At 48.0% G+C, this 27,831-nt stretch overlaps 1 protein-coding gene across 1 annotated transcript in view; it reads right to left on the bottom strand.

The window, feature by feature from the left end:
• The window catches only part of ELK3 (ETS transcription factor ELK3), a 64,725-nt gene that overhangs the window by 8,308 nt on the left and 28,586 nt on the right, over positions 1-27,831 (bottom strand). The window contains exons 3-4 of the mRNA XM_045553189.1: positions 9,405-10,199; positions 192-314 (exon numbers count right to left, since the gene is read on the bottom strand). Of these exons, the coding sequence (XP_045409145.1) occupies positions 192-314; positions 9,405-10,199 (918 nt within the window). The remainder of the gene's footprint in view (positions 1-191; positions 315-9,404; positions 10,200-27,831) is intronic.

Here is a 27,831-nt window from a genome sequence, read left to right on the forward strand (position 1 = left end):
ATGAGTGTGCCATTCTGCCTCAAGGAAAACGGCTGCCTCTGAAGGGTTTGCAGCCCCATTAACATGAACTCCCTTTAACATTTGAACCAAACATACATACAGCAGAATTCACTGTTACCCTTGCAGGATTCACAGAAAAAAAAACGTTCCTTAGAAGTTCAGTGTGTAAAAGTGCATTTCCAAACACTCACCTGGAACAGCGTGTTTGGCCCTTGCAGCCTGGCAGGACTCAGCGGAGCGACCGGACTGAGGCTGCTCCAGAAATGTATGCTGGACAGCAGTGGACTTGGGGTCAGAAGCAGTCCGTTTGGTGTCTGGGAAATAAAGCAAATAGATTTAATATTACCGCTTCACCCAACTGCAGCCACACTCAACGGCAGCAGAGAGGTTAGGTGTGCTAGGCATGGACCGAAAAACAGCCTCACTATCTCAGGAGAATCTGGCAACTTTACTTCTGCAAGGCTGTCAACAGTTTAATTTTCTTTAATGCTAATTTTTAACAATTTTATAAAGGAAAGAGGTATTGACAAGTTACCTTCCCTAAGCATTCTGGTGGAAAACTCAAGTTTGTAGCAACTTTTGTCCAAATGGTTTCTTCACTTGTGCCCCCATCCCAGATTAAACAGGAAGATTTATTTAGTGCATAAGCAAAATGGGATCCCCTGAAGGGGTTTTATTCTTCTTACCTATATCTTATTTTTCTACAGTGTATATCCACTACTTGGGTTACAGACACACACACATTTTTAAACAGCTTCCCAAATTTCACTTTCCACATCAACGGCCCTCCAGTAAGTTTAGGATTTGCTGTTATTATAAAATACCCTGTTGCAGCTTCTTCAGAAGCTCTGAGCTGGGTTTTCCACATTCCGCTCTGGACGTGGAGTTGATGGGAATCCATCGCCCTGGCAGTGGTTTGGGAGGAGGGGCTTTCTTGTCAGGTTGGGTGTAAAGCCAAAACCCTGGGTTTCCAAGGAAGAGAACCGGGACTGCATTTGCTCGAGCACACACGCCGCAGGGGTCCTGGCACAGGCCAGCTAGAGGGCAGAAGAAACCACCTGCTCAGCTGGGAAGTCCACGTGGCTTTTATCCTCAGCAGAGGCAAACTCCCTGCCCAGGCTGCGTCTGCACCTTTGGTGACCAGAAGCCCCTTGGTGGTTTTGTGATGTCAGTGAGGTGCTTTGGGTAAGAAGAACCACAGCAAAAGCCCCAGCATTTCAGGCTGCACCATGCTGGATGCTAAAGTGTTATTTTTTCCTAGAATTGACCTCTGTAGCTTCACTAATTATCAAGAGCATTTGGCTTAAACCTAAATTGAAAGGTCTGCTCTGTTCAGCAGAATGGAGACAAACATCCAAAGTTCCTCAAACTATGAAGCTGCTGAAAGGTAAACAAATTTGTACCAAATTATTTGAGTCGTTGGTTCCATGGCATTTCCTACATATTGAATGCCCTATGAGGTTACCAGGATAAATGCATGTTTTGAATAAGCCTCCCATTTGTTCTAGTCCAAGGCAATTTCACAAGTGTGCCAGGCCATCTGGCCTACCAGTTAAAAATTAACAGCTCAGCATGAGCTCTGCCAGGGTCCCAGTCTCAGAACCACCACTTACTGGCTAGGTAACCTCAGGCAAGCGATGCACCCTGTCTTTGCCCTGGCCTCCCACTCGGCAAAATGGGGAGAATAAAAAATGCCTACAATTACAGGGTTGTTGGGAAGATTAAATAAATTGATCTACCTCAAGCTCTATGTGCCTGGCACACAGATACGCTCAACAAGTATTGGAGACTTATCAGGCTTAGGACTCAATACATGTTTTTGGATGAATAAATGAATTAGTAATTAATTAAAAGTATACCCGGCACACTCACTAAATGTATTTCATCTATTCGTGGGAGAAATTCTCAACTGTATGTAGAAAAGTACTTAACGCTCTAAAATAGACAAACTCCACGGAGTCAGATGGAACTTTCTGGCTCTTCTCAGTTGTGTTAGGCTCAAGTCCACAAGCTTAGGTGATCTGAGAACTAATATTTGCGTGTTACTCCAGAGCCAGGTTCCAACCACAACGCATCACATTAACATGTAATAACCAATGTGTATGGGGCCTCCTTGTTTACCCATCAAAGTGCTACAGAGACAATGAATCTTCTAAACCACAAAACGTAGCTATCTTTCATCCATGACCATAAATGTACACCCATTCCTCTCTAATCCTCTGAGCAATATATAAGGTGTAGAATTTTTATTTCCGTAGTCTCAAATTTGTACCCATGTCTGGATTTGAGATGTTTGCACATTTGTTTCTAAGGGATACAGGATGTACTCAGAATACAGTAGCCTTCTGTTTCTCATGTTTAATATGTTTGAAATGTCTCCTATAATATATGCAGATAAACACTGAAATGACTTCATTCCCTCCCCTACTTCCCATCCTTTTTCTCCCTGAAGACCCTGGGGCCTTAAAGAAAGAACTATTAATATTTGGTTGCTTTTTTAAGGAAAGTTCCTATAAAGCCTGCCCTCGTCATCTCCGGGGAGTGTGAGCCTCACTCTCTCCACCTGCTCCCAGAGTCAGGCGGGCGGGCTGAGCCTGAGGGCCGAGTGCTAAAGAAGCCACAGCAAGGCACGTGCTTCCTTTCACTCCCCAAAGACGAACCTGGCCCACAGGGAGCTCCTGATCCCACAGGCTGCCAGGGAAGGAGATGATGCCCGTGGGCAATGGGCATTCAATTTGCAAGGGGTCCGACCTCCTCCCAGGATCTCCTTTTCATTCTTCCACTTAATACAGTTTCCTAAAAAGCCCACACACTTGAGCTAAACAGGTGAGCTGGAGTCCAGACGTGCGCCCTTGTGTGTGGCCCTCTGCCTGGATGACCCTTCCACCGCCTCCGTCCTGCCTGTCTCCCTTTGCCCCTCAATATGCCACCTCAAAGGGGACTTTCCCTGCCGATCTCCCCTCAACCACATGGGATTTCTCTGTTCTGAATCTTTATCCCAGCCTGTGGGATCAGGAGCTCTTTGTGGGCCAGGTTCGTCTTTGTAACCACTATTTTTCTTAACATTTAATATGTTCTGCCTCGTAGTAATTTGCATATTTTCCTTATACATCTTTCCATAGCCTTGAAGGTATTTGCTCATCTTTATGCCTCCTGTAGTCCCCGGCTCCTAGACACTTGATGAGCTGAGGCCACCAGCAGGTCTACGTGTGCCCCCTCCCTGGCATATCCCCCATTGGATCTCTCCCCTTGGAGTCCCCACGTGTTCAAACTTCAGCTCACCTTCTTCCCACATCTGGGTTCTTAAGACTTCCCTTTGTTCACAGTACCACCATTTATGCAGCCCCTCAACAAATGCTGACAGGGTACACAATATGCTCCAGGCACCAGACACAAGGACAAAGCAAGCCAGGATCCTACACCGACAGCCCGGACTAGTACCAGCATCCAATCACCATCACGCAAAATGTCTTCCACGTAATTGCAAGCTCCAGGCATGGCTTCTGAAGGTTTCTGTGAACTCACTTTCTTATTCATCCTGTCATTTCCATTCCTACTGCACCCAAGCCCCTATCACCTCACAGATGGCATTCTACAAAAGCCACCTAAACCAGTCCGCCTGCCCCAGGCCCCCCTCCCCATCGATCTGCACACCATCACCAAGTCAACTGCCCCGACACACTGTGTCCATTTAAAATTCTTTCACGGTTTCAGGAAAAAAGGTAACCTGAGCCACAATTCTAGGCTTCCCCATAACTGGTTTCATACACTCCCTAATTTCCACATGTGAACCCTCTTACTTTGCTTGGTGTATCCTGAGCTCATCTCATACACAGAGAACCACAAAATTCCAGCCTACTTGTCTTTTAACATTCATTCCAGAATGTCCCTGACCACTTAGCCCAGGCTTCCCTGGGCTACAGATAAGGGACCTCATCCAGTTCCAGGGCTTTAACCACCTCTTACCTGTCGAAGACACCCTGACTTTGTCTCTAGCTCCAAACTCTCCCTTTAGCTGCAGCTGGACTTGTTCACCTGGTCCTACAGGTTCCTCAAACTCAACACAGCCCAAACTGAACCTTTAACCTTTTGCCCATGATGAACTCATTCTTCCTCCCATGCTCACACTCAGGTGGGCTCTGTCCCACCCGCACCCAGTGAGTCCTGTTGACAGCATCCCCTAAGTCTCTCTCAGATCCATCCCCCTCACCACCCCCCCCACCAGCACAGCCTTCCACCTGGAATATTACGGTGGCGTCCTAAACACATCCAGCCTCCCCCCTTCCCGATCCACACCATCAGGGTGATTTCTAAAACACAATTCAGACGGTTACTCATACCCCTTCGGTGCTGCCCACTGCCACTTTCCTTTACCTTTGGAATTCATCCTCCCACGTAACTCAACTACTGTACCTCCCCCTCATCACAGAGCTGCTTCACATCGTTATGCCCTGCCCCAAGCTGTTCCCACAATGCCCTCGTCACCCTCAAAAAAATCCTCCTGATCCTTCAACACCCTTGCCCAAGTTTGATCACCCCCCTCCATGAAGCCCTCTCAACATTCTTCCCCCCCCTCCGGCACAGTTAATACCTTCTTCCTTAGTATTCCTTTTCCACTGCATCTGAGATACTATATGAAGCTACTGAAGGTAAGTTACGAGCGCCTAACTAGCAGGGACTGTTTTACCCAGGTAGCTTAGCCATGCCTGTCATGGCTGGGTCCTAAGGTCATGAAAACAGCACATGCACTTCCAGTGTCCTTTCTAGGTCTTATAAAAAATTAACGTTCAATAATTATTTGCTGATAGATTCTAATAGGAATTTTATTTCACTTAACTTACACATCTAAGCAGCTGTTAATTTCCCATCAAAGCAAATCAAAATTCCTCAGCTGGTTTCCAGGGTCCTCCTTAATTTCACACCACCCCAAATCATACCCTATATTATATGCTGCCCCACATGCTTTTCCTGTTGGACAGCAACCTGTGAACTCATGAGTACAGGAACTGGGTCTATCTTGCTAACCTCTGCATCCCCAGGTGCCTGGCAAGTGCTTGGTATTCAATGATTATCTCCCAAACTAACTAATTAACAATTGATAGGCATTTGTTACTTGACTGACTAAAGAGGATCTGGATTAGCTACTCAAGAGGAAGTATTTGCAGATCACTTGATTTGGTGACTTGAGATACTGGTAAAGTCATTCAAGCTTTTGGAAAGTAAAGGAGAGAAAAACAGGCTGGCTGTTTAACATCTCTGATCTTCAGCTCCTACCGATGCCAATGGAATCCATGACAAATGCCACCTTGGGGTTAGACAAACTCATAAAAGGTGACTATGGATCTCTGGAACTGTCTAAAGTTGTCTGAATTCAAATAAAAACATGATCTTAAGGACTTCAAAAAAGGAGTCGAATCCCACAGAAGTTTGTGCGTTGTACAATTCATCTATGTAAAAATAACATTTGTGCTCGTTAATATTTTGAAACAAAATTTTTTTAAAAAAGAAACCACTTTCTTAGCTCATCCTTAAGAAGGAACTCCTTATCCTTTCAAGTGTGGTCATGAAATTGCACAATTCACTCACATCTTCAGGCTCCACCTTCTAGTTCTCTAACTATTTCCACATCTGCAGTGACTTCCTCCACCAAAGTCTTGAACCCCTCAAAGTCATCCAGGAGGGCTGGAATCAACTTCTTCCAAATTCCTGTTAAAGTTATATTTTGTCCTCTTCCCATAAATAACAAATGTTCTTAATGGCATCTAGAATGGTGAATCCTTTCCAGAAGGTTTTCAGTTTACTTTGCCCAGAGCCATCAGAGGAATTACTATCTATGGCAGCTAGAGCTTTATGAAATGTGTTTCTTAGATAATAAGACTTGAAAGTTGAAATTACTCCTTGATTAATGGGCTGCAGAATGGATGTGTTAGGAGGCATGAAAATATTAATATTCTTGTACATCTCCATCAGAGCTCTTGGGTAGCCAGGTGCACTGTCAATGATCAGTAATATTTTGAAAAGTATATTTTTTTCCAAGCAGTAAGTCTCAACAGTGGGCTTAAACTATTCAGTAAACCATGGTGTTAATAGATGTGGTATCTTCCAGGCTTTGTCGTTCCATTTATAGAACCCAGAGTAGATTTAGTATAATTCTTTAGTGCCCTAGGATTTTCAGCAAGATAAACGAGCACTGGCTTCGACTTCAAATTATCAGTTGCACTATCCCCTAACAAGAGTCAACCTGTACTTAGAAGCTTTGAAGTCAGGCAATGACTTCTCTCCCACTATGGAAGTCTTAGATGGCATCTTCAATAAAAGGCTATTTCATCTACAATGAAAATCTACTGTTTAGCGTTGCCACCTTCATCAATAATCTTAGCTGGATCTTCTGGATAACTTCCCATAGCTTCTATTAACACATCACCATTTGCTGTTCCACCTTGCACTTTTATGTTATGGAGGTGGCTTCTTTCCTTAAACCTCATGAACCAACCTCTGCTAGCTTCAAACTTTTATCCTCTCTTTCTCAGTCTTCATAGGATTGAAGGGAGTTAGGGCCTTGCTGTGGATTAGGCTTAAAGGAATGTTGCGGCTGGTTCGATCTTCTATCCAGACCAGGAACACTTTCCCCATATCAGCAATCAGGCTGTTTGCTTCCATGTCATTCATGTGTTCACTGGAGTAGCACCTTTAATTTCCCTCAAGAACTTTCACTTTGCATTCACAACTTGGCTAAGGCTAAATGTTTGGCACAAGAGGCCTAGCTTTTGGCCTATCTTAGCTTTGGACATGTCTTCCTCACTAAGCTTAATCGTTGTTAGCTTTTAAAGTGAGAGATGTGATATGTGTGACTCTTCCTTTCCCACATGCACTTTAAAGGCTATTCTTGTATTTTTGTGTTTTTTTGTTTTGTTTTGTTTTTTTTGAGACAGAGTCTCGCTCTGTTACCCTGTGGCATGATCATAGCTCACTGCAACCTCAAACTCTTGGCCTCAAGCAATCCTCTTGCCTCGGCCTCCCAAGTAGCTGGGACTACAGGTGAGCACCACCACATCCAGCTAATTTTTCTATTTTTAGTAGAGACAGGTCTCAATCTTGCTCGGGCTGGTCTCGAACTCCTGAGCTCAAGGGATCCTCCCACCTTGGCTTCCCAGAGTGCTAGGATTACAGGCGTGAGCCACCGCACCTGGCCCCTGTTTTGAGGTTACTAATTGTCCTCATTTCAATATTGTTGTGTCTCAGGGAACATAGGGACGCCAGAGGAGAGGAAGAAAGATTGGGAACAGCAGGTCTGTGGAGCAGTCAGAACACACACTGCATTTCTCAATTAAGTTCATCATCTTACATGGGCACAGTTCATAGCACCCCAAAACATTTACAATAGTAACATCAAAGATCACTGATCACAGACCACCAAAACAGAATAATGAAACAATTTGAAATATTGTAAGAATTACCAAAATGTGACCCAGAGACACGAAGTGAGCACAAGCTGTTAGAAAAATGGTGCAGACAGACTTGCTGAACACAGGATTGCCACAAACCTTCAATGTGCACAAAATGCTCTGTCAGTATCTGCAAAGCGCAATAAAGCAAAGCACAATAAAATGAGGTCTGCCTGTATGTGTTTAATAAGGTCCCTGGAGGCAATGGTAACCATGTGACGCGGGACATCCCAAGACTCTGACTTCTCCCCTTCTTCCTGCCATCTTTCTAGCTGGAAATAACCGATCTTGCTAGTTTCATGTCCAGGGTACTGAGTTTTTACAGCACACGCTTCATCTCTTCTAAAGCCCACCGTTAAGAAAGTTTATAGCAGGTTGCCACAGATCACCAAATGTTCATGGGTACACAGTGTCACACTGCACACAGCACAGGCCACATGGGAAAGGAGCCTTTCTGGGACAGAAAGTGCTCAGGTAGGAGGGAAACCAGCCAGGCAGAGTGAGGCGCTGGCACTGCTGCTGCCTTTGGGGACAGCCCCACTCCCCAGGGTTCTTCACTCCTGTGCCCTGGGGGCGATTTCAGGGACAAGGGCTGAGCCCTCAGGCCGAGGTGAATGGAGTTCAGCAGAAAGCCTTCCTACTGCCCCCCTTAGGCACCCCCAGAAGCAGCTCCTAGGGGTGGGAATCTCTGAGAATCTCAATCTTGCCCTGACAGTCTCTAATCCTAAATGACCCGAGGCTTATTGTCAAGTCAGGATGAAACCCGGTGAATAACCTGACTGCGCTCAGAGAAACCACCTGGGCGACACAGGCTGAGAGAATTCAGCTCTGAATAGATGTTTTACTCCTAGGTCCTGCCTGGTCTCTGTCCCCTCTGGTTTCTCCCTCATTAGCACTGCTTTCCCTCCCTGTGGGCCGCCCTTGGCCACGCCAGGTGCAGGGCCGACGCTCCAGGACCGTGGAGTTTGAGTCCTGGGGCTCCCGCATCCCCCACACGCGGCCATGGCGCCCTGGTTCTGAGCGGGTCTGGGGCACCAGCTAGCGCCCTCCCTCCTCTGGTGCGAAGGCCCCCTCTCAGCCTGGGCCCAGACCCCAACCTGCCACAAAGCCATAGTAATGCTCATAGTCACACCCCTAGGAAGCGGGGTAGCTAGGAACTTAGTCCAGGTCTGTGACCCCAAAAATAATGCTTTTAATCTCTGCCACTAAATTGTGTCCCATTTGCAAGGGAAGCAGAAATACAGTTAACCAGCACCTGCTTTGTCTCTGCCTTGCAATTGTCGGCTGGACAAGAGCGAGCATGAGTATTTTCTGAAAGGAAAAGGCTGCTTTCTCCTTGGGGTTGATAACCACAGAGACTTTCTTGCCCTACACACTTGCTTCCCTCTCCCCGAGGCCTGGGCCTGGGCCTTTCCAGGGCAGCGCTGCGTCTGGTGAAGAAGCTCCTGTCTGCTGTGGCTCCTGCGTGTCTTACTAGAGACTCAGGCGCCGCCGCCGCTCACACGGACAACCGCAGTGGCGGTAGCAGCTGATACCTGTTTTCGTGTTAACAGAAAACAAATGGCTGTGTACACAGCGTCCCCAGAGAGGACTCTGCCGTAAAAATTTCATAAAGCCCAAACGCCTTCTAAAATGTAAACCGGCCTGCTCAGCTTTCGCAGGAAGTCATCGTGCCGATCACCTCTGGCAGCCAGTGAGCAGGTTCCATCTTAGGATCCCTTCAGGCCACTAAAGGCAAGAAACTAGTCAGGCATCCCCAGCAGCCGGGACACCACACCCTCTCCTCTGGGCATGTTACGGGCTGCGGAGGGACAAGTAACTTCCCCTCACATTTACGCAGTGACTTCGGTACACGGTCCCAGGAGTGTGCCGGGAAGGACCGAAGGAAGTGGCTTCTGTTCCTTTGTCCCTTTCTGCGAAGCCACTCAGTGAGGGGCACGAGGCGCCGGCGGCTCTTACCTGAGCGGTGAAGAAGGCCGGGGTGAGGGACCCCGACGGGAGCGCGGGGCTGTTGAGGGCGATGGAGCCGAGGTCGGTGCCCGACAGCACCAGCGGGGGCGCTGAGATTTCCAAGCCTTTGGGTTTTTTGGCCTTTGGGGGAAGAGACGGAGACTTGGTCTTGGAGCCCGATGACAGGTTCAAGGGCTCCAGGGAATCCGAGTCATGGCAGGCGGCCTCCAGGAAGAGGCTTCTGTGTTCAGAAGGGAGGGGCGAGCTGGGGGACAGGGACGGGGACCGAGACGAGGAGGGAGAGGCGGACGAAACGCTGGCAGCGTTCGGCAACATTAAAGAGGAGATCTTGGCCGAGACGGACGAGGCCAGGAAGGCGGACGCCGCCGCGGCCTCCGACGTGGAGGGCAGCGACACCACGGGCCTGGTGACGTGCTTGTCGGTTTTATTGGTCACAAACCTGATCACAGTCCTGACTTCTTCCACCGGGGGGCTGTCCTCGGGCGGCTCCTCCAGCTTCTCCGTCTTGATGGCCTTCAAGGCATCGGGCGGGTTCTGCAGGGAGTTGATGGTGAAGGACGAGTACAGGCCGGAGTGGATGTATTCGTTGCGGCTGGTGATCTTGAGGGCGGACAGGCCGTGCTTGTGGGCCTCGCGGCCCTCGGGGGGCGCCGGGCAGTCGCCGTCCTGCAGCAGCAGGCTGTCCCGGCTGATGTCCACCACGTGAGGATCCATCTTCAGAATCTCCGGGAAAGAGACGAACTTGTACACAAACTTCTGCCCAATCACCTTCTTGATGATGTTCTGCAAATACAAAAATGGATATTTACAATGAGTGCACCGAAGAGACAGTAAGAGGCTCATGATGTTGGTACCTTTTGCCGCCAGAAGCACCAAAATATCCCGGATTCACACATCTTGGCTAAGGAGCAGTGGAAAGAGGAATAAAGCTGGAGGCAGAAGAATTATACTTGCATTCCAGTTCTGCCAACTACTAGGTGTGTGATCTCTGGCAAATTAATTGCCATTTTCAGTATCCTCGTCTGCAAAGTGAGGATTATTATATGTAATACAGTAAGAGTTGCCATTTATGAAGCACTTACTATGTGGCTGGGATTATTTGTGCCTGATCTTACATAGTTGGTACAGCAATCCTAAGAGGAAGGTATTATTATTCCTATTTTAAAAATTAGGCCAGGCACAGTGGCTCACGCCTGTAATCCTAGCACTCTGGGAGGCCGAGGCGGGTGGATTGCTCAAAGTCAGGAGTTCGAGACCAGCCTGAGCAAGAGCGAGACCCCCGTCTCTACTAAAAATAGAAAGAAATTATCTGGACAACTAAAAATATATACAAAATAATTAGCTGGGCATGGTGGCGCATGTCTGTAGTCCCAGCTACTCGGGAGTCTGAGGCAGGAGAATTGCTTGAGCCCAGGAGTTTGAGGTTGCTGTGAGCTAGGCTGATGCCATGGCACTCTAGCCTGGGCAACAGAGTGAGACTCTGTCTCAAAAAAAAAAAAAAAAATTAGTTAAATAAGCTTAGAGAGCTTAAATAACTCACACGGCCACCTGGTTGGGGGTGGTAGAGGCAACATGTCCTTAACCATAATACAAGACTGTCTTACTGACCTCTGGGAGTTGGGGGCACTCAAACAATGATGGGAGAACATTTTGTAAGCTGGAGAGCATTACAGAAATGTAAGTTATCATCACCAAACACAACAACGTTTTCTTAAATCACGGAGCCTTTTTTTTTTTTTTTCCTTTTTATTTTTCTGCCAAGAAAGCCACTGGAGGAGAAACGAATTGTCTACTTGGATATTTATGACATTCATACACAGTATTTTAAGTTGCTACTATCTACTTCTGGCTTTTAGGTTTACAGCTCCAGTCTTCAAACGTTAGGATATAAATGAAAAACAATAATCATTGCAAAAGTTTTCACAGCCCTTTGGGAGAAGGAACATTCTATTAAAGGCTGTACTATTCTTGAGGTTTATTAAATGGATACATTAATTCCCTGCAGAAACCACCAGATTCCATATTTATCTATCAAATGCTTGTTGTGTGCCTCCCCCATGGCTGAATCTTGGGGCCCAGGGAGCTCAAGGGAGACAAAGATGATCTCTCTCAAGCACAACTAACTAGCACCATCATATAATAGGAAAAGGACTCCGAGCGTTTCCTTATAAACCGTTCCTCCTAAAACTTGGGTATGAGTGAAGGTATTAAAAAATCCTCATTTGGGTGAGAAAAGCTTTAGAAGCAGCTCCTAATAAGAGCCCACTTATTCTGCACCAGGTGTTGCATACAAGGCAGCTCCCTGCATCCCACACTAACCCTGGTGGAGGTGGAAAGTGTCATCCTCTGACACAAGATCAGAGATCTGCCCAAGAACCACCAAGATCTACCGGTTCTAAAGCCTAAGCTTTTTCACATTCCCACACAAATTTGGGGGGAGAGAATCAAAGAACCCCCTAATAGGAAATTTAATTCAATTTTGATGTCTTTTGTAATCCTAGTTTGGTTCTAAATATATTGTGTTCTTGCCTGCCAACTTGTTACATTATGACATTCTGATTTGCCTTCCCCGCACCCCCCACCCCCACCCTTTAAATGACAGAAGGACAGGGCATATTTACCATGTCACTGAGATTTTCAAGGAGGAATTCCTCGGAGCAGGTATCTAAGGGAGGGGATACACAAGGCCCCCACGCAGCACAAGAAATCCCATACATGTGAGTGAGTCCTGGAAAACCTAGCTCAGCATCGGCACGCAGATTCGATTCAAAGCTGCGCAACTGTTCCAGTGGCCAGCACACCAGAGCTCTGGCCTGCCCATTCACTCCACCGACTTCACCCCCGCGACGCTGAACGCCTCTTACAAACCTACAGAGAAATCTGGGAAACTTAAAAAGGTTTTCCACCTGGGCCTCGTGCAACACCGGGCCTAGGTAGAGGACATGCCCGGGAAAATTAGCTCCCAGCAGGAAAAGATTAAATAAGGTGGTCATTGGACCCACCTGACCGACAGACCATTCCTATTAAAAAGAAAACGCGCTTGCCTGGTGTGTTAATGCTTCCTCTACTAAAATGCTAAGATATTTTTGTTTTTAGCGCATAATATTTTCTCCCCGGTGGATAGCTTTTAATTTTTTTCCTCAGCCAGTTTGAACACTCATCTAAATGGAGTGAATTTTTAGATTCTAAATAATTAACCCAAAAGAAAAGAAAAGAGAAACCTTTATTAAAGTTGTATGTAAAGCCTAAATAAAAACATAGAAGAACGGAAAAGAGAAATGGTCTGAATCATTTCTTTTAACAGGACTCATAAACTAATTATTTGGGGGGAAAAAACCCAAACTTTAATTTTCTTACAGGTTCAAAACAATGTCTGCACACGGATTACTAATGAGCAAATCAAGAATTAATTTAGGGATTTGATAAAAATGGCTTTCCCTCTCAAAAAATGGCTGAGAACTGAAGACAATCTCAAACAGAGAGCCAGGTCTTGATGTGCTAAAAAGAACATAAGGAATAACTCACATGTCTATCAACTGACAAACAGAAAAACAAACTATGGTATATGGTATATCCTTACAATGGAATATTATCCAGCCATAAAAAGGAATGAAGCACTGACACAACATGGATGGACCTTGAATTCATTATGCTAAGAGAAAGAAGCCAGATATTATATGATTATAAAGCCCATATATTATATAAGATTCTATTTATATGAAATGTCCAGAATAGTGAAATCCACACAAACAACCAGCAAGCAGATTATAGTTACCCAGGGCTGAGAGAGATGGAAGGAAGGGGGCTGACAGCATAAAGGCTATGGTGTTTCCTTCTGGGGTAATGAGAATGTTCTAGAATTGATGATGGTGATGGATCCACAACTCTGAATATACTCAAAGCCACAGAATTGTACACTTTAAATGGATGAATTAATTGTATCGTGTGTGAACTATGTCTTAATAAAGCTGCTTTAAAAAAAGAACACAATCTTAAGTATTTTCTACGTTTAAGTGGAAGACAGTCACATGCTAACCCCTATTCTGAATATGAAAAAGGAGCGCTGGGAAGTGCCCTTCAGTCACTGCTGCCTCCGCGGGAGGAGCTGCGAGGATGCAGAAAGAGTTTTTTCGGGAAAAGTTACACAGTGCCTGGGATGGACACAATTTAATAGCTGGCCCAACCTGGCCCAAAGGAGGAAGTAACAGCATTGGGAAAGACACAGGTCTTGCTTTTCTAGAGACCAACCAAAACGAGGGATTCGATCTGGCTCCACAGACATGTGGGAACCTCTGCAAGGACTGCAGGCTGAGAATGGGACTTGGTAGGAGGAGGGCAGGGTCGGAAGAGTAAGTAGGTCACAAGGAGAGCAAACGTGGGCACTGAGGCTGTCTGCTCACTGGGGTGAGGAAAGGCCCCCACAAGGGTGCTGAGCTGGAGGATTAGGCAAGAGGAGGGTGGGCTCAGAGGAGGTGCGTCCGCTGCAGCCGAAATGACAGGCCCTTGTTACTTATGTTCCAGGGCTGACCCTGGGGGCGTGTCGGCCACACGTATGTCTGAAGATCTCCCTGTGGTTTCCAAAGGAAAGTTTCCTTCCGAGACAGTATGCCGAGAAAACTCACAGTATGAGGAATAATAAGAGCTAGTCTTTGCTGAGCATATATTATGCATCAGGCTCTGTTCTAAGAACTTGACAATCATCAACTCATTTAATCCTCTCTGAGAGTGGAACTATTATTATCCCCACTTTAGAGATAAACAAACCGAGGCTCAGGGAGTATAAATTAAGCACTGTTACAAACTTGTACTTAAGGACGACAGATGGCACCCAGGCAGTCTGGCTCCTGAGCTCTTGGCCACTGTGGAGAGTGACACAAGAGTCGGGCTAACTTAGGCAGCCTGGGATACAAGAACACTTGGATAGAGGCTCTTATTATGGTAAGTAATGAGGATATTTAGAAAAAGTCTGGTTTTCGCCCCTTCAATCCCAGACTGTCAAGTATTTGTTGCTGACGGTTGCCTGGTAACCTGACCGATGCTGGGCTGTGCCAGGCTGAGCCGAGTGCCTCTCCCGCATGGTTCTGGAGAGACACTTACACACATCTGCTTCCTTTCACCGTGAGGGACCAGCCTCTTTGTGATTTCCCATTAATGTGTATTCACAACGAGGGCTGCCTCTGCAGCCAGCATTCCACGCCATGCTACAGGCAGCAAGGACGGGACCAACTTCGGTGAGAGGGGACGCAATGTCCCCACAAAACAAACCCCAGTGGCAGTGCCAGGCAAAAGAGGAAGATCGGATACCAAAATGAATCCCGCTGTCACCACATCCAAGTTGAGATGAAATACCCCAGTCTGAGACTGCAGGAGCCTAAAGGGCAAGCAGTCTGTTTGGGGCAGGACTCCGGGCATATTTGTGCAAAGGAAACCTTCCCAGCTCACAGCCACCAGACACCGAGTCGTCCCATGAGAGCACCCCGCAGTCACTTCACCCTAACAGGACGGAAAATGCCAAGAAAACAGGTTGGATTTCCACTTCCCTCAGTGCTGTCACCCTGACAGGTTCCAGTCACACCTGTAAGAATAGTTACGGGTGTCCATAGGTGTGTGTAAAGATGCACACACACACACACACACACACACACACACACACACACACACACACACACACACAGAATCCACTCTGCCTTCTCCTTCTTTAGAAGAAGGAGGAGCCTATGTAAATAATCCCACATATAATAGATTAGAAATATTCCTATTAAATTCTGTGATTTTAAAAAAAAAATTACAGTGCTAGGCAATGAAGAAATGCTTGTGGAATTAGATTTACCTTTTAAATGATGATGTTATTAGGATAATAACGTTTGTTGAATGAATGACTTTAACTGTAAGGAGAATGAACCCAGGCATAAAGCCAGAGACTTAACCCCATGAGAGAGACAATTCTCTGTGTCTAATTCCCAGGCTGATTGAAACTCCCTGTGTGTGTGTCCTGTACCTATACCTGGATGCACTTTTTTGCTCACCTTTTTAAACCGAAAACTCCCAGACCGATAGTGGGGGCCATATGCAAGCCCCTCTACCCCCACAGCTCTTGTGTGATTTCACCTGTCCATTTACTCAGCAAATACTGACTGTGTGTGTCCACCCATCTGCCCTGGTCTGGCACCCCAACTCTGATCTAAGGTCGTGTGTGTGGAGTTCATGTGCTCAGATGCAGTCTCCCATGTTCCTCCCCAGGAGGAGCCAGACCTGATTTTGCAACTTCCCTACTACTTTGTTCTCAAAATTGAGAGACGTGAGCAGCCGCCTAAGCAATGGGAAAGGTTATGCAGAAGGCTTTTCCTAGCAAACAGCCGGGGCCTTTCTCAATGCCAGCACTGGGGACAGGGGACCGAGCCGGGGGGACCTTTCCTATAAACACCCACTTGCCCCTATCACAAGGGCTGCTGCTGGGATTAGAAGGAGGGTTCCTGAGTCATTGCCTAGGTTCAGATGCCACCCTGCCTCCTACTAGCCACAGTTTCCTCATGACAATATGAGGACTGACCTAACCACTGAACGAGATAATCCATATAAAGTTGATATCAGAACGCTCGATACATGCACACAGGATAAGTCCATGACATACGCTAGCTATCAGTATTATCATCATTATTTTTACACTCCCATTTAATCAAAAACAAAACAAATCATAAATATCACCCTCTGTCAGCCCCAGTGACAATTCAATAGACAAAACTAACCCTCTTAGAGGGCTGTGCATATTCTACTCGTTTGATCCAGAGTTCAGGGTACCATGATCAGTCAATAGCAGGCAGAATTACATCTGGTTTACATATCTCAACCAGGCAGGGGAAACATGATGTTTTATTTAGCTGGGCTCAGACAAGAAATAGACACGAGGCTTATAGTATATCATGCCTAACACAGCCAGCACTTGACATCCACTGCGAAGAAAACCTCACACAATCCAATTAATCCGGGAGGGAGGAGGTGGGCAGATGTGAACAATCACCAAACCCAAGTGCTCCGCTTAGACAACAACGGCAGCCTACGGGAGAGACTGCACGTCAGGCCCTGCAAGGTGGTGCAGACACTAACCAGACACCCAGCTCATCCCAACTGCTCTCCCAGAGCAGGCACCCTGCTGCCCAGACCCGGAGGGAGCTGGGGCCTCTCTGCTCAGATCACCTGTCACTGAGATCCCTAGTGCAGGAAACAAGGAGTTCGGGTGCCAAGCAGACACATGGGGTGATGGATTTATTTGGGACACGTTCATGGCACCATGGTAGATACCCTATGTGAAAGGAACCAGTGGGGAGGAAGGACAAAGAAGCACTTAATGAGGACCTACCACGTGCTGAACACCCACAACCACCGTGCATGATGGGCACTGTTAACCCATTTTAGAGATGAAGTCAAGGCCCTTGGTTGGATGGTGAGAGTATATCCCATTTTCCACCACATAGGAGTGGGTTAAACATTAAGAGAACCGTGCAATGGAATACCACGAAGCTATTTCAGAGGATAATCCATTGTTAACATTTTCCCATGTCTTTAAATATACATTAGGTGAGAAAAGCAGTATGCAAGGGATAATTCCATTGTTTTAATGAAATAATTTTCTCTATGTATGCATTCTAAATAAAAGGAGGAAGATAGAAAAATTAATCTTAATGGTGGATAATAAAATTTAACAGTGATTTTCAGTATTTCTTTGTGCTTTTACGCATGTAAAAAATGTTACTTAATATGTGTGACTTGTCAAATTAAGACTTTTTTTACACAGAAAGAAACAGGCTCTAAAACGCTGACTTGCCCAAGATCACACAGCTTGTAAACTGGTGGAGCTGAAGTTGGAACCCAATTGTATCTAGTGCCAAGACCTAAGCCATTTCTGTTCTACCACCACACCCTCTTCCAGAAAGCAGCTGCATTTGGCCCAGAGGCTGCTGCTAAAGTTGTCTGCCAGGAAAGGGGTCTCTGCATTCCAGAGTAATAGTGGGGTTAACTGCAGAGTGCCTGGGAAAACCTTGCTTACGAACGGTTATTTCTAGCTCCTCGTGCGGAAGAGACCAATCTTCCACGAGGGCTGTTCTTTAACTAGAAATAGAATTGCCTCTGCCCGTCCGCAGGGCAGAGAAGGTGCCTGCTGTGATGGGCCGCCCTGGCATGAGCACGGGGCACGCAGCAGTCCCACTGCAGCAGACTGGACATTGGAAGCCGACCTCTACGTGGTGTACCATCCAAGAGACAAGGGTGACGGGAAAACAGCATGGTGGTGGCCGGCACTGCGCAGCTCCCACGAGCACCCACAAGCCGAGGCACGGTGGCAGCTCACACAAGGGCACAGGCCAGGAGCCTCGATGGGCCAGATGTTACATGGAACCAACGCTGGGGTGGACAGACCTGGGTTCGAAGCCCAGCCTCTCTACTTCCTATGACCTTGGGAAAAATCACTGAACTTCAGTGGGTCTCAGTTTGCTCACCCCTAAAATGGGAATAAAAATACCTCATAGGGTAGTTTCTTCTAAAGGATCGATATATGTCAGTGCCTCACTCATACAGGCCCTTAAAACACGACCTCTCACCCAGCAGAATTTTGCTCTCAAACAATGATCTCATTGTACGCAATGCTCATTGATTATATCACACTTTTCATTTTATCCTGCCTTTAAGTAGTCAAAATTCCTTAGATGGGCACCTCACTTGGCAGTTTACAGAGGGCAAACACATTGTCTCTTGTCAGCCTCCCAACGCTTCGATACTCTTTGCAGGACCCGAGGCTGTGAGCCGAGTTCACACCACCCGCAAGTAGCAGAGGCGTTTCTCCAGGCTGCGGCTTCCTGGCCAACACATTTTCTTCAAACTCCTCATTTTGGATTCCCGTCCAGACCACAGTCTGACTCACTCTTTCCTGATACAAAACCTGAACTGTCCTTTGTCCAAAGTTAGAACAAGTAATCACTGTAGGAGTCATGGTCAATGTTCCTTCTCTTCAATAAGGAAGTATTCCCTCAACAAACATTGTGTTTTGTTGTTTAGAAACGGGGTCTCACTATGTTGCCCAGGCCATTCTTGAACTCCTGGCCTCAAGTGACCCTCCCGCCTCAGCGTCCCGAGTAGCTGGGACTACAAGCCTGTGCCACCGTGCCCGGCTTTCAACAAATTGAAGACACACTTTCCTACGGGAGGCTCCGTGCTAGGCTCTGAGGAACAGAAAAGGAGTGAATCCGGCTTCTGTCCTTGGAGCATCTGACCGCAGCTTGGATGGGCAGTGGTGTGCCCTGCCTCTGCTCAGCCTCTGTGTCTGAAGCGGAGGGGACACCGAGCAGTTAGCCGGCCACACCAGGCTCTGCTATGAACTCTGGGCAACAAGCTCACCTCACACCCGTGCCCTAAGGAGCATCTTACCAAAGGGCTCCTTGGACCCATCGACCTGAGCTGCTCCTACCCAGGGCAGGCTTTCCCCCTGCATGAGCTTAATCATGCCTCCCAAAATGCATGCCCACCAAGGACCCTGGAATGTGACCTTATTTGGAAATAAGGTCCTTGCAGACGTAATCAGTTACGGATGTCGAGATGGAATCGGCCTGGATTTGGGTGGGCACTGAAATCAATGACTTGTGTCCTCTGGAGGACACAGAGAGACAGAGCCAGAGATCGGAGGACACAGCGACAAGCCAAGAAACACCGAGGATTGCTGGAAGCCCCCAGGAGCTGGAAGAGGCCAGGGAGGATCCTCCCTTAAAGCCTTCCAAGGGAGTGTGGCCCTGCCGACACTTTGATCTAGACTTCTGGCCTCCAAAACTTTGAGAGAACACATTTCTGTTGTTTTGAGCCACCAACTTTGTTATAGCAGCCCCAGGAAACTAGTACAGCCCGTTCTTAAAGCCACCGGTGTTCAACGGGGCAGAGCCTCCCTGCAGTGCCCCTGGCCTGCCCGCTGCCATGCTGTTACAGGCACTGGGTTGGGTGGAGCCCGGGCCGCCCCTTGTCTCAAACTTAAGTCTGGGACATGTACATACACACACGTACACACCCACTCACACCCACTGCAAACTTCTAAGAATAATGTGCTGCCAACAAAGCGCTCTGTCTCTGAACTGGCCAACTCTGCTGACTCCCGGCAGAGGTTTTCTTGTGGGTTGGGTTGAGATTTCCTTATTTTCTGGCACTAGTAAGCCGCAGTGTGAATTATCTCACCAAATTCAGCAGCCTGAGATGGGGCTGGTGGGGGGGGGGGCGGCGAGGGAAGGGGGAATGGTCCTCATCCTGGCCGCCTGAGCGACTGTGGCCCCCCTGAGGGTGCTAATGAGAAGAGCCCCTTGCTGGCCTGGCAGGACACCTCGGCCCCATAAGGCTCAGGCTGGACGTCAATAGCATCTTTCCAGCCCCTTCTTAGCTGGTGGCTGCTGCTGCTGCTCCCTGGACCTGGCGTCCTGTCTCCCTCCTGGCTCTGCGGACACTGAAGGGTACTTCTATTCAAAGGCCTCTGAAGTGTTAATAAGGTAAAATATGAAACTCTTCCCCCCAGTACAAGTCTTCCCATCTTTCCTCTGCTGGTTGAGGACCACCTCTGGTGCTGGCAGATGGCACTGGGATGGGGGTGGGGACACGCTACCGTCAGGAGCCACAGGTGGTCTGGGAGTGCGCTCTCATCCTGGCTTTGTCACCGGCTGACTTGGAAACTCACCTCCCCTGCAGGGGCCTCGCTTGCTAAGGGAGGGGTAGGCAGGGCAAGATGCTTTCCTGGGTCCTCTCCAGGGCCACCAGTCCGGGACGACCGACGTCCTTCTGTGCTGTGGAGAGGCTGCTTCTTGTCCCTTACTCACCCCAGCTACGTCTCCCGGGCACTGCCACAGCCCAGGCGCTGCAGAGACGCTGGGAACGGTAAGGAGAACCAGCACCTGGTCCGAGGAGGTAGCAGTGACAGCAGAGAGACAAAGTGCCCCCTGGGAGGGGACACGGAGCAGGGAAGGCTATCACCAAGTAATGGCATCAGCTGGAGGAGGCGGAATCAGAGATGAGTTTGAAGGCCGGGCCTGCGGGAAGGACAGGGAAGATGCTGAGGGGGTGGGAGGGAGTCGGGCTGGGGCCAGATGGCGAAGGGAGTTTGGAGTCTTTCCTGGAGGCCACAGGGAGCTGGGGAGGTGCACACGGGGTGGTGCTCCAGTCTGGCTTGCTGTAGGAAGTGACTTCTGGAAGCCTGGGGTGTTCTGGGGCCACCAGAACCACCACCTCACATTCTCAGCTGACTCAGATAATCCTGCCTGCAGTTTTTCCATTGTCATTTAAATAAAAAAAACACTGGGGGCCTATCTCTTCTGTCCAGCTCCCCCTGGGGCAATGATCATGCTCCTCCAGCTTCGTAAACCCGAGCACAGACCCCGGGTTACGACTTTCGGCTGAAAGTTCTGCCACCAACCAGCTGCTTCATCTTGAGTCTATTACCAAAACCTCTTTGAGACTCAGTATCCCTACCTCGAAAATGGGCCCAATATTGGCCATGAAGACAGGCACACCATGAGTTAGAAAATGAGTTGATACATGTAAAAAAATAACTAGTGCGGTGCCCAGCTTAAAACGAAGTGCTCTATACACGTGAGTTTCCTCTTCCTGTGTTACAAATTTGGGGTAGGGACCGAGATAAACCGTTGTCGGAGGCCAGGCAGCAGGTGGGGAAGAGGCCAGGCAGAGGAACAGCTGGGGCGTGGGTGGATGGTGGGTGGTATGATGTGAATGTTGGGTTTTTGTCAGTTTGTCTACACAACCACTAAATTTTCCTGCAGCTCAAATCCCAGAAGCAGGAACGTTCACGCTGGCAAACGCGGAGCCGGTGTGGGCTTGGGCAACAGCCTGACGTAAGTGGATCTGGCAAGGCCGCGGGAGCTTTGGCAGCCGAGCGCCGAGCGCAGAAGCATCCTCATCAACACAGTGTTGACGGGGCTCCCGAGCCTCTGGCTCATCCTTGTTTCCTAGCAACTGCCCTATTTGGGGGAACACTGTGTGCCACAGGGACACTGGCCTGGAAGCACGTGCAAGACAGGCAGCACCCCCAGTCCACCTGGAGTGCCCCCCAGCAGCCGGGCCTCCTGTGCCAGCTGCCAGCTCCCAGGGCAATGTGACCAGATTGGAAGACCTCCATGAGGCCACTCGGCCACTCCACAGGTCTCCAGGCAGCTTCCAGGACCAAAAGCTTGCAGAGAGGCCCTGGCTGTCCCCTCGGCCCCCAGGCAAGAGTCCAGTTGCCATCTGTTATACTTCAAACCATCTGAGAAGCTGCTACAGTACAAAGGGAAAAAAGACACCCAACAAAACACACCGGGCTGTCACCACTCAGACCCAGGGCTAGGCACAGAGGGCCCCTTTGATGCATAAAACACCCTGAGTGGAGTCCAGGATAGACGGGTCTTCTGTAAAATCCCACCATCAACAAACGTATTCTAGAAAGTTCCAGGCTATGAACGACTGCCGGATGTTTGTTCTTTCTCCACGCTGACCCTATATCATTTTATCTTCGTAAAATTTATTCTGAGGAATTAAAGAATTCCACCAGGGCGAGGCTTGTTGGCACAGGCAGCTGATCTCAGATACATATTATTAACACTAACATTTTATGGTCGTGATTGCACACCCAATTTAAAATGAATTATCTAATTAAGTTAAGAAGCTGATGCGTTCTACTTCCAGGAATAGGTTGCCAATGACTTTGTCTTGACTTTCTCCCCTAAACCCCTTTCAATTAAGTAGAGATCGTGCAGTCGCTGTGAGGCTGAGCCAGGAGGTTGCTGTGGAGACAGGAGGATTTTTCATCCTATCACCATTTTCATCTCTTGGTGAGAAGGGACCCAGCAGAGCTCTCAGCCTCCCCCTGGGATGAATGTTCCCTGCCAGCAACAACAAGGACAAAAGGCCTGCTGGACGGAAAAGGATGAGGGACTGTGTGAGCTTCCAGGTCTCTTTCTGCAACAACCTAGAGAGCCCATGTCTTCAGCTCCGGAGCAGGAGACAACACCAGACTCCACCCTTTCCCTCTCCTCCCCCAGGGCAGTTTTTGAGAAGGGTTTGTAGGACCCAACGCAGGTGTGGCAGGGCCAACTTGGCCGGCAGAGGGAAATGGATTTGTGGTAACTGGCCAGAAAGATCAGGGCTGTGCAGTCGGAGTGTAAAGCTATCAATTCAAGAAGAGTTAAGAGGAGGCACAGATTTTGATTTCTAAATGCAAATCTGGTCATGGCCCTCTCTTGCTTTCAATTCTATATTGGCTCTCACTGTGAAGTTCCAACTCTCTAGCATGCTATATACACCATACTCTACTCCCCACTCACTGTTCCAGCCTCATCTCTCTCCCTCATTCCGTAAATAAACACTCTGCACTTGAAAAAGTCAAACTCACACATCCCTGCCTTTGCTCATGCTGTTCCCTTCTTCATGCACCCTTCCACAATGGGCAATTCATTCTCAGTCCTCAAGCTCCGGATCAAGTGTCTTGACCTCCGGAGGCCTTCCCTCTGCCTTCACTTCCCTCCCCACTCTCCTGGAGGATCCCAGCACACGTTACATGGTGTATCTATTAAAATTGGTCTGCATGCCTGTCTCCCAGATCAGCTGCAGAGCCGCTCCCAGGGAGGGAGGTATATTTTCAAAAGAATGGCTGAATGACTGAGGAAAAGGCAGAGGGGAAAGGAGGGGCTGTGTCGCCTGCAGGCAGACGCATAACTACAAACAACACAGGCCTTGTTCCAGAAGTGAATAAACACTGTGATCCTGCAGCTCCTCCTGCCCCTCAGACGGGCCTGGCAGTTGTCAGGGCCAGTCACCTGCAAGCTCTGGGCGTCTGGCCCTACTACGCCTGAGATGAAAGATTTAGAAACTAAGTCTGTCCAACTTTGCTAAGAAGTAAAAGAGTTGTTAGCTTGTTCACAAATAAAACCTCTGAAAGAGATTCTTCTTATTACATCAGGTTGTAAAAGTACCTTGTGGAAGACTCAATTTAAACCTAGCAGGGACAAAAAAACTGTACCCCAAAATTCAAACCATCGGAACCACAGTGACAAACCTATCTCCTAGGACTTACAGTGACATTGAGGAAAGCAAGGTGCTTGGCAGAGGGTGGCTGTGAAATGCCCAGGCTCCTGTTTAGGCCTCTGCGGGCTCTGGTTTCTGCCCCCCCCTCCCCAGGCTCAGACACCGCCACCCTCCATCACCTGCGTGTTTCTCAACCGAATGGGGAGTTAAACACCTGCTCCCCGAACGGGGCATCCCTCTGACCTTGGAATTCTGACTGGCCTTGCCCAGCAGCCTTTTCCAAAGCTGAAAGTGGGGAGGTGGGTCGCCGGCAGAGCTCGGCTGCAGAAGCCCGACCCTCCAGGTCTCCCTAACACACACACGCGAGCAATGCACAGAAACACGGCGCAGGAAGGAGCCTCCAAGGCCAACGTTAGATTTCAGCCATGGCTATTCCGGGACTGAAGCCACCAGCACTGACTTTTCTTCCCATTCAAGTCATCTGCCAAAACCAGATCAGGGAACCGCTGAATTCCCAGCAACTCTGAGTCGCTCCCAAGCAGGACTCGTCTTCTTTACCTGTCTCCACCCTGGGGGCCTGGCACATGGTGCCGGCACACTGTGACATGCCTGTCTTTAAGTCTAGTGTCACACCTGTCACTGAGTCTAGTAGTGTAACTGTTGTGAAATCTGGTCTCAAACCTGCTGTTGAATCTCGATGCCGTATGTGTCACGGAGGGCAGTTTCCTTTTAGGATTTGCTCAAACTAGCATCTCCAAGGTTCTCCTTTTACGCGTCAGTTTGAAAATCTAAACAAAAGCCAAGCAGTGTCTGAAATACAGTCCCGTGTCACTTAACGATGCGGACACGTTCTGAGAAATGTGGTGTTAGGCGATTTTATCATTGTGGGAACATCACACAGTATATTCACTCAAACCTGGGTGGGATGGCCTACACCTCCCCAGGCTGTATGGTCTCGCCTATCTCCCAGGCTACAAACCCGTGCAGCATGCTACCGTGCTGGATACTGCAGATAACTGTAACACACCGGTAACTATTTGTGTATCGAAACATAGAAAAGAAACAAGATGTGGGCCCACTGCTACATATTAAATATGTGGTCTGTAACAGACCAAAACATTACATGGTACATGACTGTGTGTGTGTGTGTGTGTGTGTGTGTGTGTGTGTGTGTGTGTGTGTGTGTTACAGGTTAAATTGTGTCCCCCTCCAAAAATATGTTGAAGTCCTAAGCCCTGGTACCTGTGACTTTATTTGGAAATAGGGTCTTTGCAGATACCACCAAGTTAAGATGAGGTCACACTGTAATGAGGTGGGCCCTAATCCAATGATAGGTGTCCTTATAAGAAGAAGAAAATTTGAACACATAGGGAGAAAGTCATGTGATGACATAGGCAGAGATTAGAGCGACGCAGCTGCAAGCCAAGTAACGCCAAAGATTGCTGACAACCACTGGAGGCTGAGAAGAGGCACAAAAGGATTCTACCCAGAGTTTCAGAGGGAGCAAAACCCCACGACACCCTAATTTTGGACTTCTGGCCTCCAAACTGGGAGAAAATAAATTTCTGCTGTTTTAAGCCACCCAGTTTGTGACAATCTGTTACAGCAGCCCTAGCACACTGATACAGTACAATAACCAAAAAGCAACGACATTTTCTTTTATCACCCATTAACTTTTATTACATAAGTGACGTATATTTGAGTAGTATACGCGTCATTATTTTATCCACTTGCTCATTCATTCATTTAGCATTTACTGAGCAACTAACATGTGCCAGAACCTGTGCAAGGTACCAGAGCAACAAAACAAAAGCCAAAAGGCCACGATAAAGAGAGTTTTGTGAGGAAGAGCTGTATAAACACATGACTGCAGCGGAAGGCAGTAAGTTTGATAAATATACATAATTAAAATGACAGGCATTCCTGAGTGCACACTTACCAGGTGCCTGATACCATGCCGAGCGCCTTGTACGCATCCTCTCTCTTAATCCTCACACAGTCCAACGAGGAAATGCCCTATTATTATCCTCACTTTCCGATGGGTGAACTGAGACTCTGAGACCAAGGGACAGTTGGACTCTAACCTTGATGGCACTGAAAACAAAGCCCACGCTGGCCACTAAAGAAGCACAGAAGACAGAGACTTGCTCCAACCAGGGGTGCACAGAGAAGTCTGTGAGCTTTGATTCAGAGGAGCAAGAAAGAGTCATTTAAATACAAAAGCATCTTAGTAGTTGCCTTTTCAGAAGAGCCTAAACACATAAAAATAGGCAACTGGGTAAAGAAACTGTTGTCATCCATCTTCGGTCATTAAAAAGCAGGACAAAGTGTTCCTGAGAGCTCCTAAGTAAAAAGAGTCATTATGCCCAGATCTGGCATCCCCACCTCCATGAGCCTGTGCAACAAGGAAATAGCAAAGGTTTTCATTTCCTTCTTAGCACTTCCGTGAATTTTTCAAATCAGTGATAGAGAAATTATTATTCGTATATTACTCTGACCAATGTCCCATGGTGCCTACCATGTTTGGGACCCTGTTCTCAGCACTGCACATGTGTTAATGCAGCTAATCCCACCACAGCCCCATGGGGCAGAATCTACTGTTACACCCATTTTACAGACCAGGAAGCTGAGATCCACAGAGATTAGGCAAACCACTCACAGTCACAAAGACCATCTGGCCTGGAGCTCCTGCCTGAATCACCTCGCTATTATTATAATCTGGGAGGGGCAGGGAAAAAAAGCACTTTTCGGAGGAACGATGATTAAAGTACCGCAGTCCCAGCCTGACCCCATGAGCACATGTACTGTTTTCCTCCAGTGTCTTCTGCAACATTTTGCACGCATTTTCCACTTTCTTTTCCTCTGCCCACTTTCAATATTCTGGAATGAGCTAAAAATATATAACATATAAAAATAATGAGATTCTCATGCTTGTCTACTGGAGCAGGAAAACTTCCCTATTAGGACAAACCAAGGGATGTGCAGTTTCAGCCAAGAGTGAAGAGATGATGGAGAGCAAAGGACAGGAAAGACGGCGGGAAAGAGGAGCGCGGCTGCAGAGTTCGGGAATTACCCTAATCTGTGCCACTGGAAAGCTCTGAAAGTGTCAGGGAGGAGGAGGAGGAGGAGGAGAGGAAGGCAGGAGGATCAGAACACTGAAAGGAGGCAGGGGGAGACTGCATGCTGAGAAACTTGAGCAGTTCAGGACACCGCAAGCCAACACATCCACAAAGACCCCGCTTAAATCTGTCTCCCAGGTTAGAGGCCGAGCCATTAAGATCGCCAGCTCTGTGGGTCAAAAATGGTCAGATGCTGGCAATTTCATACAGCTCCATTTATACATGTAGTCACAGAGTTACACTGGCAAAATCCAAAGAAAGCGCTGATCGTAAATTGTAAAATATAGTATAATTTCTGTCACCTTCTTTTGACATTCCCCCTCCTCCTCCCTCCCCTCTTTTCTTCCTCTCACCTCCGTTCCCCACACCCTCCCGCTCCTTCTTCTTCATCCTCCTCCGCCTTCCTCTTCCTCCTCTTCTTTTTAAACTGTATTAGGAGTCTAACTTTCAGTCTTACTCATCACTTGAGAGCATTTCACAAGGAGGAGTCAAATAGCTGTGTGTGTGTGCCTGTGTACGTGTGTGTGAACGTGGAACGAGAGACATGGAACCTCTGCTTCTGGTGGCCAAGCCTGCATGACACAAGAGAACAAGAGGCTGCCCTCTCTGTTAGCTCCCGCATGCTGCTTGCTCCAGGCTGCTTGAAGGTCACGGGGCCAGCCCCCATGCTCTGCCTAGCAGGAGAGGAAGGGGACAGCAATGGCAGGCAGGGCACACTGGCCACCTGGGCCCTAAACTTTGGACTCAGCCTGATGCACAACGTTTGCTGGGATTTTTCAGTACTGAAGCTCCTGATAATAAACACAACCTCTGGCCGGGCGAGGTGGCTCACACCTGTAATCCCAGTACTTTGGGAGGCCGAGGTGGGAGGATCACTTGAAGCCGGGAGTTTCAGACCATCCTGGGCAACATAGCAAGACCCTCTCTCTCTTTAAAAAAAATTTAAAAATTAGCCAGCCATGGTGTATGCCTATAGTCCCAGCTAGTCAGGAGGCTGGGGTAGGAGAATCACTTGAGCCCAAGAATTCAAGGTTACAGTGAGCTATGGCCACTACATCTTGGCCTGGGCGACAGGGCGAGACCTTCTCTCTTAATAAAAGAAATTTGAAACTATAAAAGAAAAGAAATAAACAAAACTTCTTAGGTTGTAATATCCTTTGCAAGCCTGATCACCTACCTGGAACTCAGACATTCAAAGGCAAAGGAAATGAATAGCCCAAAGGGCAGGGCGTGTGTGTGCCTTTTGGCTGGGAACCTGGACA

This window comes from Lemur catta, chromosome 6, assembly GCF_020740605.2.
Source record: "Lemur catta isolate mLemCat1 chromosome 6, mLemCat1.pri, whole genome shotgun sequence".
NCBI classification, from domain to species: Eukaryota; Metazoa; Chordata; class Mammalia; order Primates; family Lemuridae; genus Lemur; species Lemur catta.